Genomic DNA, 16,830 nt, shown 5'->3' with positions numbered 1-16,830 from the left:
CCGTTGAGGGGTGGGGCAAGTCACCCTGCCCAAGTGGAGTGCTAGGGGGAAGCTGCTCCCTGACTCTTCTTTCCTGCTCTCAGACTGAGAACAGGGCGAGGTAAGGAAAGAAAGGCTCTTCATCCTCTGCCTCCCTGCACCTGCGAAGGGCTGCGTCCTCAGAGTCTGCTCAATGGACAGGTGACTCATCCTCAAAGACAGCTCCCAGGCTGACCTCAGCGGAAGGCTCACTCCTTTGCTGTTCATGCCTCAGATTTGTGTTTAGTTGGTGCTGCTTTTTCTGTTAATGGTTCATTTTCTGTGGCTAAGTATTCTGTCAGAGTCCCAAAGGGTATGCAAAGTTCACAGGTCCTGCTTCATTTGACAACTCTTGTAGTTCAGAGCTAGGTCCTGAAACACTCAGACATATGTCTCAGTCCTCAATGAGAAGCGAGAAAAAGCCGGATCTGAATCCCATCTCCAGTTCTTTCCATGATTAACTCCACTCCACTCACACCCACTGGGGATTCAGCACAAGATAATCAGTTCATTGAATTCCCCCCAGGCATTGTGGCTTTAAGACTTCTCAAACACGACTGCACGTTAGAATCATCTGGGCAGCATTTAAATACCAGTGCCTAGGCTGCCCCATACTGACCCAGGCATCCGTATATTTTAAAACTTCCCCAGAGGTTCCACTGTGCAGCCAAGTGTGGCAACCAGTGCCTTAAGATACAACTCTACTTTGGTACACAAGGGCCATGCATTAAATGATCCCCAGAGTAATGTTCCCAAACCTAATAGTAAGTAAGAGTTGCCTGATGTCATAGAAATTCCTGCCTCAGCTGGGCATGGTGGCTCATGCCTATAATCCCAGCACTTTGGGAGGCTGAGGCAGGAAAATCACTTGAGCCCAGGAGTTCAAGACGAGCCTGGGAAACATGGTGAAATCCTCGTCTCTACAAAGATTTAAAATAAAATAAAATAAAAATAGCTGAGCACAGTAGCACGTGCCTGTGGTCCCAGCTACTCAGGAGGCTAAGGCAGGAGGATTGCTTGAGCCCAGGAGGTCAGGCTGCAGTGAGCCATGTTCATACCACTGCACTCCAGCCTGAGTGGCAGAGCAAGACCCTGTCTCAAAAAAGAAAGTTTTGCCTCCCCATCCCCGCACCACTGAATCAGAATTAGCAGGGGATGGACCTGGAAACTGTGTTTCCTTGATGTTCCAGATTGTCCTCACAATTAGGGAACACCAGGAAACCCTGCACTAGGATAGTGATTTTCAATATTTGCCTGAAGACACCTGAATCAACATCACTGAGAAAAATGCATTCTAAAGCCCCTCCCTGACCCACTGAATCGAAATCCTAGTACGAAGGCCCAGGAATATGCATTTTCACCAGCGCACCAGAGGATTCTTCAGCATTCCAAAGTCTAGAAGCCTCTGCTCTGGAGATGGAGAAAAGCTGAGGCTCCTCCCTGCATGAGAGCCCAACTTGGCCAGCATAGCCTCCATGGGTGAGAATGGAGACGCTAACCCAGACATCCTAGGATGAGTGTTTGGCCTTGTTTTCCCAGTAGTGTTGTTAAGTTTGCATTTATCTGTTCACATTCTTTCTCTTTTGTAAATAGTGGTAGAGATAATGCAAATGTCTGGATCTGGGTGAAGGTCAAACTTGAAGCTATAGAATTCAACTTAACCGCATGTGACATTAATACTTTTAACGAGATCTCCAACCATTGAGTTATAGACCACGGAGACAATGATGATTTGGTCATATATTAATTCACATTAGTGTCTAGCATATTATATGATATTAATACATTTATATGGGATAAATGAATGGATGGATGGTTGAATAAAGAGTGGGAGAATGGATGGTTGATGGATGGATAATAGGCAGATACACTGATGGGTGGGCAGATAGTTAAATGAGGGGATGGATAAATATGAGTAGATAGGTGAGTGAGAAAATGGATGGATGGATGGATGGATGGATGGATGGATGGATGGATGGATTGATGGGATGGGTGGAGAACCTAAGATTTATTTTCTTTAGAACTGGTCATCCCATTCATCTCATCCTTGATCGTGAAGATGATATATTAATAACTGGAGGAAGGCACCCATTATTTGGAAAATATAAAGTGAGTATTAAAGATGAATTATTAAAATATCTCGTTTTGGCCAGGCACTGTGGCTCACACCTGTAATCCTTCCACTTTGGGAGGCCAAGGCGGGCAAATCGCTTGAGCCCAGGAGTTCCAAAACCAGCCTGGGCAACATGGGGAGACCCTATCTCTAAAAAAATACAAAAATTAGCTGGGTATGGAGCCACATGCCTGTACTCCCAGCTACTTGGGAGGCTGAGGTGGGTGGATCCCTTGAGCCCAGGAGGTGGAGGCTACAGTGAGCCAAGATTGCACCACTGCACTCCAGCCTGGGCTACAGAGTGAGACCCTGTCTCAGACATAAATAAATAAATAATCTGATTTTATCTGAATGGCTTTGTTCTTTCCCATCATTTTGATTTTGCTAAATTCTAAAAACAAACTTAGCATCTAAAATATTAAATGAGGATGCTGTGAATTTGAATATTCATAACATTTTATGAGGAACTTTTAATAATTCTAGTAAATAGTTGTGAAGAAGTTTAATGATAAAAATACAATTTCAAATAATGATCAAAACACTCCTTGAAGGAATAAGGATTTACATTAGTGGTTCCTCAAAAACAAACAAACGAACCCTGATAGAAGGTACAAACATTGCTGTGCCAAACCTTCTTGACTATACAAATATTTCTCAGTAGAAATGTTTGGAGACAATTTGGCCATTGACCATTTTAACTGCCAAATCATTTTTTACAAGTGTTTTTACCAAGTGGCTATGATACTGTCACAAAAGCTCTTTGCATGCAGGAAAAAATAATACAGTAAGTAGTGAATTTAAAATTGTTTCAAACTGCATTTACTGCATTTTTATGTAACTATAATATAAACATCTTAAAAATACTTGCTGGCCTCGAGCTTACAATACTACTTTTCAAATTTGTCATTGAGCTGTTATGATCATTCTAATGTAATCTAAGTCGTATCAAACATGCTTTACGTGAGAATTGCTTGTAGCATATACATAGTTAGATTTCCTATCTGATTTTGTCATTGTCTTAGATTATCTTCCCTGTATTACTAAAGCCACAGTTTTCTACAGCACAGAACAATTTTATTTCTTCCATTGGCATTAATAATTTTTATAATTAGAGAGGAAGATCCTCTCTAATAGTTGGCCAATTAAACTGTTTATTTGCTTTCAAATGCACAGATATTAATAGTCACAGCTATTATTGTCTTCTAGGACCAAGAGCAATGTAGAGACACACTGCTAAGATTGGAGCAGTTGCTGTTGTGGTGATGGTTGTGCTCTTATCAAAGTTATGAAATTCTTTTAGTACTAATACTTGTTAAGAAGATTCTAGACTTAATATTTTGGTAATTATAGTACTATAAAGTATAAAAGAGGGAAATAGATTTTTTGAAAAATCCAAGTTTCATTTTTTATTTTGGCTGGGTGTGGTGGCTCACACCTGTAATCCCAGCACTTTGGGAAGCTGAGGCGGGTGGATCCCCTAAGGTCAGGAGTTCAAGACCAGCCTGGCCAACATAGTGAAACCCCATCTCTATTAAAAATACAAAAAAATAACTGGGCGTGGTGGCATGCACCTGTAGTCTCAGCTACTTGGGAGGCTGAGGCAGGAGAATGGCTTGAATCCAGGAGGTGGAGGTTGCAATGAGCCAAGATTGTACCACTGCACTATAGCCTGGGCGAGAGAGCAAGAATCTGTCTCAAAAGTCCAAGTTTTATTTTATTTTTTAAGAAACAATTTCAATTCCAATATAATATATATAAACAATTTCACTTCATATATATATATATATAATCCTTCAGACACAGCTAACAAAGTTTTGCTTGGTTATTCAGAACTATTTGTAAATTAGGATAACGTGTTTATGTGTAGTTTCTTCTAAATTTTTGAAAAGTTTATATGAGGCCGGGCACAGTGGCTCACGCTTGTAATCCCAGCATTTTGGGAGGCCGAGGCGGGCGGATCACGAGGTCAGGAGATCGAGACCATGGTGAAAGCCTGTCTCTACTAAAAATACAAAAAAAAAAATTAGCCCGGCGTGGTGGCGGGCGCCTGTAGTCCCAGCTACTAGGAGACGCTGAGACAGGAGAATGGCGTGAACCCGGAGGCGGAGCTTGCAGTGAGCCGAGATTGCGCCACTGCACTCCAGCCTGGGCGACAGAGCGAGACTCCATCTCAAAAAAAAAAAAAAGAAAAAAGAAAAGTTTATATGAAATAGTTTAAGGATTCTGCTACCTTATTTATAGTACTATTTTGCTTAGCAGTCCTTTCTTCATGAAAGTCAAAGGTAAACTTCAGTCAAAGTCTAATGTTAACCCTATAGATATATATATAGTCATGTGGATCCTTCAGTTGTATTTATCCCTGCTTTCAGAAAGGCAAAGGGACCTGGGTCAATCCTCGTTTGGTAGAACTGCAGTAGGGAGTGGGGATTTTTCTTTTCTTTTTAATGTGGACTGTATAGACAAAATGGTCTGGGTGGGTGGAGGGGAGTAGCAACATTGAAAGAATGCAAGCTTCCTTAAGCTCTTCCCAAACAGTAACAACAGCACGAGCTCAGGTTTGTTAGGTCGAGTAAGCACGTACAAACATCTTCACCACCTAGTGAAATGAGAGCAGTCCCCATGCATCCATTCAAGGACCTCAGCTTCAGAGGCTTTCCCATAACAGGATACACTGTGATTCATTCCAACACATTCTAGAATTCCAGAGACTTTTTCACCAGGGAGGAAAACACAGACTAAATTAGAAACAAAGTCAGTAAAAAAATGAAGGGGACTCTTCCAAGAATAAGGATGAAGAGGGTGGCAATTATAGTCCAGGAGACAAGCAAAGTCTTTAGAATTCCATGCTGACTGTGAAGCCAGAAAATCACGTTGGAAGGCAAGAGCTCAGCAAAATTCAGCTCAGAAGAGGTCTCCATCAGTCAAGCAAGGCATGGTACACCATAAAGCAAACAGGGAGCTGAGTCTGGCCTCTGTCCTGCCCTATGGGGGAACTGAGGGCTATGTCTCACAATTGGCATGCAAATTTTGAACATCTCAGTAAATAACCAACATTTGGTGACAGGTAGGATTCATGAACAACGGGCGGATCAAAGCTCTAGACATTGAGTGCTACATTAACAGAGGATGCACGCTGGACGACTCTGAGCTGGTACGTACACCAGAAAGCAGCAACGTGCTTGACCATGAGTAGAATGCCAAATTTCTAGATGACTCTTTATGAAGTTTATTTCCTAATGTAGCTAAAGTCCACACGCCGTTTGACTCTGTACTTGACTTTCAGAGAAAAGAAACAAAAGTGATGATAAATGTGAATATCCCTTTTTAGGTAACAGAATTTCTAATACTAAAGCTGGAAAATGCATGTAAAATTCGCAACCTCAGGTTCCAGGGCTGTGCATGCATGACAAATTTACCATCCAATACGACATTTCATGGATTTGGCTTCCCACAAGGAGCCCTAGTAACAGAATCTTGTATCACAGCTGTGGCAGCCAAATGTGGCCTTCCACCAGAAAAGGTAAGGTTGTAACCAAGGCCATAACCAAAGTTGCTGATGAACCAGACCAGTGGGAAACCCAGCTTCTTTGACCCAAGGAAACACACTAGAAGAACCACATGAATTAGCCCTGGCTCAGAGTTCAAAGTAAATTAAAAGCTACCTAAAAAAACTCACCTCACCCTGTCTTACTCCTTCCTTACTTATGCAAACATCTCTTTTTTTTAATTTATACCAAAATAATTACTCTATTTAAAATTCAAACCACACCGAAGTACTCAAAAAAAGGGAATGCCCCTTTTTCCACCCCCATCCCTCTTGGTCAAGGATAATCATTGTTAACAATTCCATGTTTATCGTTCTACCCCTTTTTCTATCTTTGGCCACCCATTTGTATTCATACACACATACCTAAACATTGACATATAACATATATGTGCACATGTATGGTTATTTACCAGAATGAGACCATAGCATACATATTACTCTGCCCCTTCCTTCTCCTACAGGACAATATGCCATGGCCATCTTTCTATGTCAGTAGAATGGTCTGCTTCATTCTTTTTCATGACTGAATAGTACTATGTAATATGCACGTACCATAACTTATTTAGCCACTCCATTATTAATATACATTCTGGCTGTTGCCATTTTTGGCCATTAAAATGATGTTGCAGTAAACATCTTGGTACATATGTACCCAGGTATGTGTTTGCCTTATTGTATATCTTTAGGATAAATTTACAGAAGTGGAATTACTGGTGCACTTGAAAACTTCTGAGAAATACTGCCAGAAGAACACCCTCTGAAAATACTATTTTTCACAATAGACCAGAAGGTGCACAGGATGTACAGTATGCTGGACTAGAGAGAGGCAGCTTCTGGAATTGAGATCATGGTCAATAACTTGCTTTTGCTCCCCACACATTCCAATCAGAGCCCACCCTACCTTTTCCATTTCTGTCCCCTGTTTCCCCAATATAAACCCCCTACTCCAGCAAGAACTCTCCTGTGTATTGTCCCTAGAACTGCTTTGTCCCTAAATTCAACAGGAATTCCAGGTTTGTGATTGTCGGGGTACTTCCTACAAACAAGAGAACACCTAATATTTTGTACAAGGAAGGCAGTAGTTATCCTAAAAGAAGTCACGTACAATGTTCCACGGGTACCAGAGAAGGAAGGCATCACATTGGCATGGGGAGAGGGGAACCAGGAATAACTTTCTGGAGAAGATGGCACTTGAGATAGGCCTTGAAGAATAATCGGCACAGATGTTGGAAAGGTGATCTAGGCAAGTAGAACAGCATGAGCAAGAGCGTCAATTTCTGTGTGGTTCAGTTTCCTTATCTATAAATGACTCACCTCACAGAATTCCTGCAAGAATCAAGTAATTTAACATTCATTACAATATTTGTTTTATAAACTGGATAGTATTATTCCAACGTCATTGCCAATAATAATAATTCTTTTACTGTGATTAGAATAAAATGGAGATGATTTTTAAAAAAAAACTTCTAGGCATAGCTCAGCAGGCTCTCCTTCTTTGTCAAGTGTTGCAAGTTTCCAGGACATATAACATAAAACACACCTTATTCAAATAAACCATTTTTCTTTTTTTTCTTTCTTTCTTTTAGAGATGAGGTCTCACTACGTTGCCGAGGCTGGTCTTGAACTCCTGAGCTTAAGTGATCCTCCTGCCTCGGTCTCCCAAAGTGCTAGGATTACAGGTGTAAGCCACCACACCAGGCCCAAAGAAACTGTTTAAAAGATTTACCCATATATTCCAAAGGCAATTAAAAGACTTAGAGGGGATCTGCTATTATTTGCAATGCTATTCCTCCCTGGCAGAACAAATCTTCAGTTATGACAATGAATCCTTGCCTTAGTGTACTGCCTACCAGCTCTGCTCCACCCTCTGAACCTTGTAGAATAAAAAGAAAAGAAAAATCTACCTCCCTAGGCCCCTACATCCCACTGCCTTTCGTGGACTAGTCTCCACCTGCTACCCTCCACTTCTAGTGGGGAGAGACCCCAACTGGTGCATTGATGAAGAGGTAAAAAAAAAAAACCTCTACTATTTTTGCAAAAGCATGTGCCATTCAAAGAAAAAACAGACCCTGTCTTCCCTTATCTACAGCTTGTGCTTTAGTGGAGAGGCTTTTCAAGTCTCCATTTGGCCATCAGTTTCTGCCTTACCATAACTATTGACTGAATTTCCCACCTGTTTCAGATTAGAAAGAAAAATATGTACAAAACAGTTGATAAAACCATCTACAAACAAGCATTCAACCCTGAGACCCTGATAAGATGTTGGGACGAATGTCTGGACAAGTCTTCCTTTCACAGCAGAAGAATGCAAGTCAAAGAGTTCAATAAGAAGAATTATTGGAAGAAGAAAGGCATTGCTATTATTCCCATGAAGTTTTCAGTTGGCTTTGCTGCAACAAGCTATCATCAGGTAAGACTTGTATATAGGATAAATAACCTTCATGCTAGACACACTCCTGGCCCAATCAGCTTCTGTGGACTTTGAAAAATATCTCATTTCTTAGATCATTGAGCTCCTCCCTGCCAACACCCAAGAGAAATGTACAGAACTGTCCAGAGTGGCACCCCCATCTGCAAGCATTTTTAATACAGTGCAGTATTTGTTTCCTTCTTGGGAAACAAATCCCTAATCAACTGAAGTCAGGAAGACCTGAGAAATCCTCGGCTTTGTATTGACTAGCTGTGTGACATTAAGTTATTCAACATCTCTGAGCCTCAGCTTTCCCAGTGATAATAACAATAATAATAATAACAATAACTCTGTCTTAAGATTGATGAGGACTCAGTGAGATAGTGAATGTAGAGCAGCACTTAGCTGGGTTCCTGGAACACTGTGGATGTCATCCAGAGCATCACTAAGACCCTCCCAGGAGAGCTCAAACACACCTCTCAGGGCTCCTCCTCCTCTGTTGGGTAGGATGAGACCCCCTGAACCTCTGGGTCACATGTTCAGGCCCAGCATGCCCCTTCTATAAACAGGCACAAGAAGGTTAACTGTCATGTCTGCAAGCTAGATGGAATCAAAGGCTGTGACATCAGAGAAACTTGAGAGCTGCCTGTGTGGTTTCCTCTCTGACACCAAATATTGTCCTTGCCAAACCAACTCCAACACCAAGTGGGTGTCCAACCATTCTGTTCTCACACTAACTACCAGAGTTAGTGCAGACTCCACAGATCAACGGCTGAGTCCCACAAGACCGTCCCTATTTCAGACACCACCTTCAAATGGAGGGCCCTAGCTACTCACACTCCTGCCTGGCCGACTACTAATTTGGAGGTTTTCACTACCCCTATTCAGGTTTGATAATTTGCTAGAATGACCCATGGAACTCAGGAAAGCACTTTACTTGTGATCATTACCAGTTTACTATGAAGGATACGACTCAGGAACAGCCAGATGGAAGAGCTGCCTGGGGCAAGGGATGGGAAGGCGGCAGAGCTTCCCTGACCTCTCCAGGCACACACCCTCCCAGCACTTCCACATATTCACCAACCCAGGAGCACCCAGACTGCATCGTTTCTGGTTTTTATGGAGGTTCCGCTACACAGGCATGATTGATTACAGCATTGGCCATTAATGATTGAACTCAATCTCTAGCCCCCCTCCCAAGAAGATGGGGAGGAGGACTGAAAGACCAATGCGCACTGCCTCCAAGCCCCCATCCTAAAGCTACCTAAGCCCTTCTCATGAGTCATCTCATTAGCAGAATAAAACAGTAAATTCCAAGGCTTTATGAACTCTGAACCAAGAACCAGGGGAAAGATCAAATATTTACTTTTTATTATAACACATTTCCCTTCACCTGTATGGCCACACAGCATCTAAACCACAGCCTACACTCTACCATCATCCATGGGAACCAACATCTCACCTCATCACAAAGAAAACCTTCAAATCAAGCAATGACTTTAAGTCTCCATTTGAATATTCTCCAGCTGCCCCACAGAGTTCTAAATTGAGGCACCCTAGAATCACCTGGTTATTCCAGGTCAGCTGATGACTCACAAAGCTGGAACACCTGCCCTCTAAACTGGCAGTGAGAGCTCTGTCCTCAGTGGGAGTCAAAAGGCCCACGGTGAGTAAATCCTATTATTAGCAGCTACAAGCCTCGATGCTCCCAAGCCCCTCTGAGTGAACCCTGGGCCTCTAGGCATCTTGAGACACAAATGGGCTGAAGCCTTCATTCCTCCTCCTCCTGGAAGGAAAAAAATACCACCTTTCCCTTTGTCCAATTTATCAAACATTGATGTAGTGTCCCTGTGATTTTTTTTTTTTTTTAAGACAGAGTTTTGCTCTTGTCACCCAGGCTGGAGGCTGGAGTACAATGGCACAATTTCTGCTCACTGTAACCTCCGCCTCCCAGGTTCAAGCGATTCTCCTGCCTCAGGCTCCCAAGTAGCTGGGATTACAGGCGCCTGCCACCACGCCTGGCTAATTTTTGTATTTTTAGTAGAGTCGGAGTTTCACCATGTTGGTCAGGCTGGTCTCGAACTCCTGATCCCAGGTGATCCACCCACCTTGGCCTCCCAAAGTGCTGGGATTACAGGCATGAGCCACCACGCAAGGCCAGGACCTGCTCAGAGGTATTTACGGGACACAAAGATGAGTTAAGACCAGGTGCCCCTCCATGGCAAGACTCAGAGAAGAGCCTCTTACCTCCAGGATTCCTTACCTGTGGCTGCTCTAACAAAGTACCACAAACTGGGTGACTCAAAAACAACAAATTTATTCTCTCACAATTCTGGAGGCCTGAAGTTCAAACTCAAGGGGTCAGCAGGGCCGTGCTGCCTCTGAAGGCTTCAGGGAAGAATCTTCCCTTGCTTTTCCAGCTTCTGGTAGCTCCTGGTATTACCTGGCTTGTGGCGACATAACTCCAGTCGCTGCTGCCTCCATCTTCCATGGCCCTCTTACAAGGACACCAGTCATTGAGTTTAGGGCCCCCACAATCCAGTATGATTTTATCTTAAGTAGTTGCATCTACAAAGACTACATAAAGTTCCATGTTGAGGTTTCAGACAGACATGAATTTTAGGGGGCAGAGGAGGGACAGTCTTCAACCCAGTATTCCTGTAAGGAGAAGTACAAAGAAAGAGGTGACTGATCCTTCCTAGATGGGGATGAGACACATGTGAGGAAGTTTTGGGGTTGTATTGTTTTGTTTTGTTTTTTTGAGATGGAGTCTCGCTCTGTCACCCAGGCTGGGGTGCAGTGGCGCGATCTCAGCTCACTGCAACCTCCGCCTCCCAGGTTCAAGCAATTCTCTGCCTCGGCCTCCCAAGTAGCTGGGATCACAGGCACCCGCCACCACGCCTGGCTAATTTTTGTATTTTTAATAGAGATGGGGTTTCACCGTCTTGGCCAGGCTGGTCTCGAACTCCTGACCTCGTGATCCGCGCTCCTGGGCCTCCCAAAGTGCTGGGATGAGTACAGGCATGAGCCGCCATGTCCAGCCAAGTGAGGAAGTTTTAACAGAACATAGACTGCAGGGCGTGGCCCTGCAGGCTGAGCAGACAGGTAAGGAACAGGAGGAGAAGCCGGCCAGGACAAGAGATCGGACAGAAGCAAGGAGCACAGGTCAGAAAGGAGCTGCAGTGGGGCCAGAATCAGAGGCAAGGCAGGGGGCAACAGGGACTGTACAAGAGACCAGATCCCACGGGGCCTCCTAGTGGAATAAGGAGCCGAGCTTTCCCTTACAGGCTGTGCGGGGTTTGCCCACCTTGCCCATGGCAAAGCCTTCTTCGATCTGTGATTCTGTTCTGTTGTCACTTGTCATCCCTGAGCAGCACAGGAGTTGCACCTGTCCTCCCAGGTCTCCCAGGGCCCCCTATGCCACTCTCATTATCTCACTGATCATCCTACACTACAGTGACTTGATCTCCAGCCTGCCTTTCCACCACATTGTGAGCAGCTTGAAGAAGAGCCATGTCTTGTTCATCTTTATGTATCTGGAGCTGAGCACACTTGGTACACACTATGTGCAAGTACCTAAAACATTTAAATAACTAGCTTAATGGTCAGCCAGTGATTTTAAGCATGAGAGTGACTTTCAAACAACTGGAACCAACACCCTCAACTCCTGAGGTATCCAAAGGGGCTCCTATGAAAACCAGGAGGAATGTTCTTTACAGGTGACTTTTTGCACAAAACAGAACTAAGCTTCAGCATCCCACCAGGAAAGTTTGCTTCTCTGACCCCCTCCACTCCCTAAGACTGGTGTTTCACTACCTTGTGTTTTATATTGAACCTCACCAAATGCTAACTTGCACTGAGCTATGCCTTCCGGATTCTTTTACTAGGCAGCTGCACTGGTTCATGTCTACACAGATGGGTCTGTGTTGGTCACACATGGAGGCAATGAACTGGGACAAGGTATTCACACCAAAATGCTACAGGTAAAATAAATAAAATTAAACCGTTATTCTCTATATACATTGTTGAAAGTTAGGATTCATCTATTAGGGTAAATGTTGACTCCCCCTATTCAAACACTGAGATCTTGACTATTTAGTTGGAAGGCTTCTTACATATCAAATAGAATGGCTGAGATGGCAGAAATCTCACGTGTATGCAGGCAGTCCTGGAGCTTGGCCAGGGTTCATGGATGGGGTGATCATTAGTGAAAACGCCACTAAGAAACCCATGGAGCCCTGTGGTGGGCGCTCCAAGCAGGCAACCAGGAGCAGGAGTTTCTTAGCTTTTGTAGTTTTAATGTTTACATTTTAGGCAACAATATTAGGTTGCTAATGTTTTATTTTGACAAGTAAGGACAAGTATTTCATCAACTGCCATCATCCTACAATTTTTATAAGATATTTAACACACATACATACACACCAATTAGTAAGAATATAATCTCAGGAGAAAAACAAGAATAATTCTTTAAATAACCTTGTGACAAATGTATTAGATTTTTATAGTGCACATCTGTAGCTTTTGATCATCCAGCCCCTTAGCTCATTTGAAGTACTGTACCTCTCACATGCCATATGTTTCTGAAAGACTCCTCAATTTGGGTACCTTTCATCTCCATCCCCATCCTTACTCCCACACCTGCTGCAGATATAGGCACAAGACCTGCCTCTGGTCAGTCAGGGTTCCAGAATCCCACTGACTCTGGGAAAGGACACATGATTCAAGCAAGGCCACTCAGAGCCTTTCCTGGGATTGACGTGTAGATGCTGGGAGAAAGGAGCCATCTTTCCCTTGTGGCTGTTTAGGTACTATACTATAGGGCAGGGGCTGCCACAGGCAATTCTGTGCCATGGATGGAACCGGCCATCATAGAAAGAAAAGCAAATGTGAGAGGCTGAGAGGAGACCCCGATGAGACCACAAAGCCCCTAGATACACATGTACTTCACACTAGCTCCATCTATCCTGCCCGGTTATTTGAACCAACAAATTCCCTTTGGATTTTCACCACCAAGAAACAACAAAGTCGTCCCTTTTTTTCATTTTGCATCTTTCTGGAGAAACTTCATATTGAATGACATTAGTCAGAAGATTAGCATTTGAGAGCAGGATATCCTGAGAAGATGTTTTTTGCAAACACAAAAAGACAAGAGAAGCCAAAATAATGTTTTTTCCTTTCCCTTTCTTCTCTTTCATCTCTTTCCTTGTCATTTCTTGATTAAATATCTTCATCTCCACATGGGTTTGCTAGAGAAACTGGAAGGAAAAGAGCAGAAAAGAAGCCAGGTGCAGTGGCATGCACCTGTAGTCCCAGCTACTCAGGAGGCTGAAGCAGGAGGATCACTTGAGTCCAGGAGTTCAAGATCAGCCTGGGCAACACAGTGAGATCCCATCTCTAAAATGATAATAATAATCTTTTAAAAATTATTTTTAAAAAACAGAAAAAATGAACAGCAAATACCGGAGGAATATAAGCAAGGGAGAACAAATAGAAAAAAGCAGGGGAGGATAAGAGCAAGAAAAAGGTCCTCAGGGTCATTCCAAGTTCATCTGATACTGATATCGAAAGATTTCAGACCAAATTCTGAGTCAGTCTCATCTCAGTCTCCCCTTTCCCTCTCTCTCTCTCTTCCTCTCTCTCTCTCTCCCTCCATCCCTCTTTTTCTTCCTGCCACTGAACCAAATAAGTGCCTGAAAATCTCAATTTGGCCTACTTCCTACACATCTAAAACTTAGAAAAAAGGAAATTCTTAACATTCTAAATGGACTCAATTTGAAAAGAACCACTGTGGAATATTACCAAGAAAAGACTGTAAAAATCAGCATGAGGCCTTACAAAAAAAGCAGTTTTGATGCTTATAAATACATTATTTTAGTCTTAAAAGGGTACCATGGATGTAATAACAAATAATTTTTATTAAGAAAAATAATGATTCAAATCTTCATAAAAGTCCTTGCTGGACTTGAAAATATTTATGTTTCTCATAAGTGGCCAGCCGTGAGTTAAAAATACCCATGTCCTATATGCACATCTGTGAAACGAGCACAGCAACTGTGCCCAATACAATTGCTATGGCAGCGTCTATCGGTGCAGATGTCAATGGCAGAGCTGCGCAGGTGAGTCTTCCTGTCTCTCCTTGGTGTGCCTCTCCCACATCTCTGGTTTTTATGGCTAGATACAGTATAATAGTTGACTTCAGAGAAGTCATCTGTGTCACTAAACATGGTCTGGGGTAACTAAAATGTTGGGAGAGTGTATTTGGAGTAGGCTAGATTGAGATGATAGACCCAAAATGTAAAGGCTCAAACACAGTAAAAGTCCCTTTCTTGTACACATATCAGTCCCGAGCATTGTTTGGTCATTCGAGCACCCAAATTGATGGAGGCTCCACCATCTTCAACATGTGGTGTGCCAAGTCGCCCTGGGTGTCATCATTCCAATGAGCATGGAGGAGCCGGTGTGGAAGACTCTGAGCCAGATCTGGAAGTGATGCAAGTCACTTCCACTCACAGTCCATTAGTAGATCCAGTTTTGGGCTATGTCTAACTGCAACGGAGGCTGGGAAATGTAGTGTAGTGGGAAACCATATGTCCAGCTGCTATGGAAGAAGGGGAGAATGGATTTTGGTGAACAGGCCTAGTCTCTGTTCCTAGGAGACACAGCAAGAAGAAATTTGGCTACCAAGTAATGCAGAGCTGTGCAAGTTTCCTCCAGCATAAACAAGTTCTTGCAGGCAGATAGGCAGGCAGACCCCAGCCAAGGAGACAGGGTGCAATAGAAGCATTGTCTTCAGTGGTATTCTACCGAGTACTTACAGCTTTTCTTTGTACTTATTTTTTTAACTGAATTTTTTAAAAGTGCTAAATTTTCACTATCTCAGAATAGAATCATGACTTCATATTCCTTAATTCAAATATCCAATTGCATGTACTTTTGAAATATATCTATTTGTCATGTTTCTGTTGCAAACTGTTCGCTTTTCCACTGGGATATTGTGGTGAGCCATATTTTCCCAGAATGCCGCAATGATACCACCAACAGGAACCCCTTTCAAATCAGTCCTAATTTTGTGGTGATACCTCTTAAGGATTCAAAAAGCAAAGACTCTTTTTTGCTCGGAACAAATGTGTAAGAAACCTCAAATGCATGAGATCTAATTTGGAGTAGGGTCAAACACAAGAGAGGAACAGCTCAGAGTGTATGGGAGTTGTCAGCCCAAAATAAGTGTCAATCTATCTTCTAGAGTATTAAGTTTTAGGTTTCTGTTAAAGATCAGAAAATTTTTGGATCTGGGCCATTATAAAGTAAATTTAATTGTTTTCTCATTTCATACCCAAAGCCAAGGCCTTTATTGTAGTAGTTTGATGGTGGTCGAATGAACAGATGGAGGGAGAGCTCAGACACAGGGGGATTCTGGCATGTCATTGTTACAGACTGGAAAGCACAAATTTGAATGAAAATAGGATGTTTATTCCATTTATTTTAATAGCCATAAAATACAAAAGAAATGGCTGGGTGCAGTGGCTCACGCCTGTAATCCCAGCACTTTGGGAGGTCGAGGCAAGCAGATCACGAGGTCAGGAAATCGAGACCATCCTGCCCAACGTGGTGAAACCTCGTCTCTACTAAAATACAAAAAATTAGCCAGGCATGGTGGTGCGTGCCTGTAATCCCAGCTACTTGGAAGGCTGAGACAGGGGAATCGCTTGAACCCAGGTTGCAATGAGCCGAGATCGTGCCACTGCACTCCAGCCTGGCGACAGAGCAAGACTCCATCTCAAAAAAAAAAAAGAAAAAGAAAAGATACAAAAATACAAAAGAAGTAGGAAAAAAATGCTAAGGTCCAGGCACAGTGGCTCATGCCTGTAATCCCAGCACTTCGGGAGGCTGAAGTGGGCAGATGGCTCGAGCTCAGGAGTTCAAGACCAGCCTGGTCAACATGGTGAAACTCCATCTCTACAAAGAAGACAAAAATCAGCCAGGCTTGGTGGTGAGTGCCTGGAGTCCCAGTTACTCAAGAGACTGAGGTGGGAGGATTGCTTGAGCCCAGATGTCAAAGTTGCAGTGAGCCAAGATGGTGCCACTGCACTTCAGCCTGGTTGACAGAGTGAGACCCTGTCTCAAAAAAACAAACCAAAAAAGAGAGAGAGAGAGAGAGAAGTTAAGAACCTGAATATTCTAAGAAAGAGGATCTGAGAGTATAAATTCAGCTGAACCCATATTTTCACAGGAAGTGAGCCAAGAAGGGGAAAAAATAACCTGCAGTAACTGATACTGTTATCAAGGGCAGGAGTTGTGTTACCGATTTTTCAGGATCACGCACTCCATAGCACTTGCTGACCTAATCAATGAAAATTTGTTCACACAAATCGTAACCACCAGAACCACTGGGCTCTTCTCTAATGTGGATTCCATTCTTTACTACTTCAAGAATGCTTGTCAGATCCTTCTGAAACGCCTTGAGCCCATCATTAAGAAACATCCGAAAGGTACATGGGAAGACTGGGTAAGTGTTCCACTCCCTTTGTTACTACAAACGAGAAAACAATGTAAACCAGTACTGAGACAGCACCACAGCAGTGCACAGCTATCACACACAGAGACAGTTCCTCTGAGTGTCACAGTGATAGAGCATGCCCCCTATTTCTTCCCCAGTTGAGTGGATTTCTGCAAACAGGCAGGATCTCTAAAGGTTGCGAAGGCTACTCCAGGATGTATACCAGGTGTGTATGGAGAAAG

The 16,830-nt window shown here is 43.1% G+C and overlaps 1 protein-coding gene across 1 annotated transcript in view; it reads left to right on the top strand.

Moving 5' to 3' along the window:
* LOC116810475 (aldehyde oxidase 2-like) overlaps nt 1-16,830 on the top strand; it is a 79,444-nt gene that overhangs the window by 42,015 nt on the left and 20,599 nt on the right. Inside the window, 8 exon segments of the mRNA XM_032755015.2 lie at nt 2,040-2,127; nt 5,196-5,282; nt 5,460-5,651; nt 7,861-8,088; nt 11,976-12,071; nt 12,139; nt 14,080-14,207; nt 16,523-16,597. Of these exon segments, the coding sequence (XP_032610906.1) occupies nt 2,040-2,127; nt 5,196-5,282; nt 5,460-5,651; nt 7,861-8,088; nt 11,976-12,071; nt 12,139; nt 14,080-14,207; nt 16,523-16,597 (895 nt within the window).

This window comes from Hylobates moloch, unplaced genomic scaffold (assembly GCF_009828535.3).
Source record: "Hylobates moloch isolate HMO894 unplaced genomic scaffold, HMol_V3 SCAFFOLD_1, whole genome shotgun sequence".
NCBI classification, from domain to species: Eukaryota; Metazoa; Chordata; class Mammalia; order Primates; family Hylobatidae; genus Hylobates; species Hylobates moloch.
This window is presented reverse-complemented; position numbering and strand designations above follow the sequence as displayed.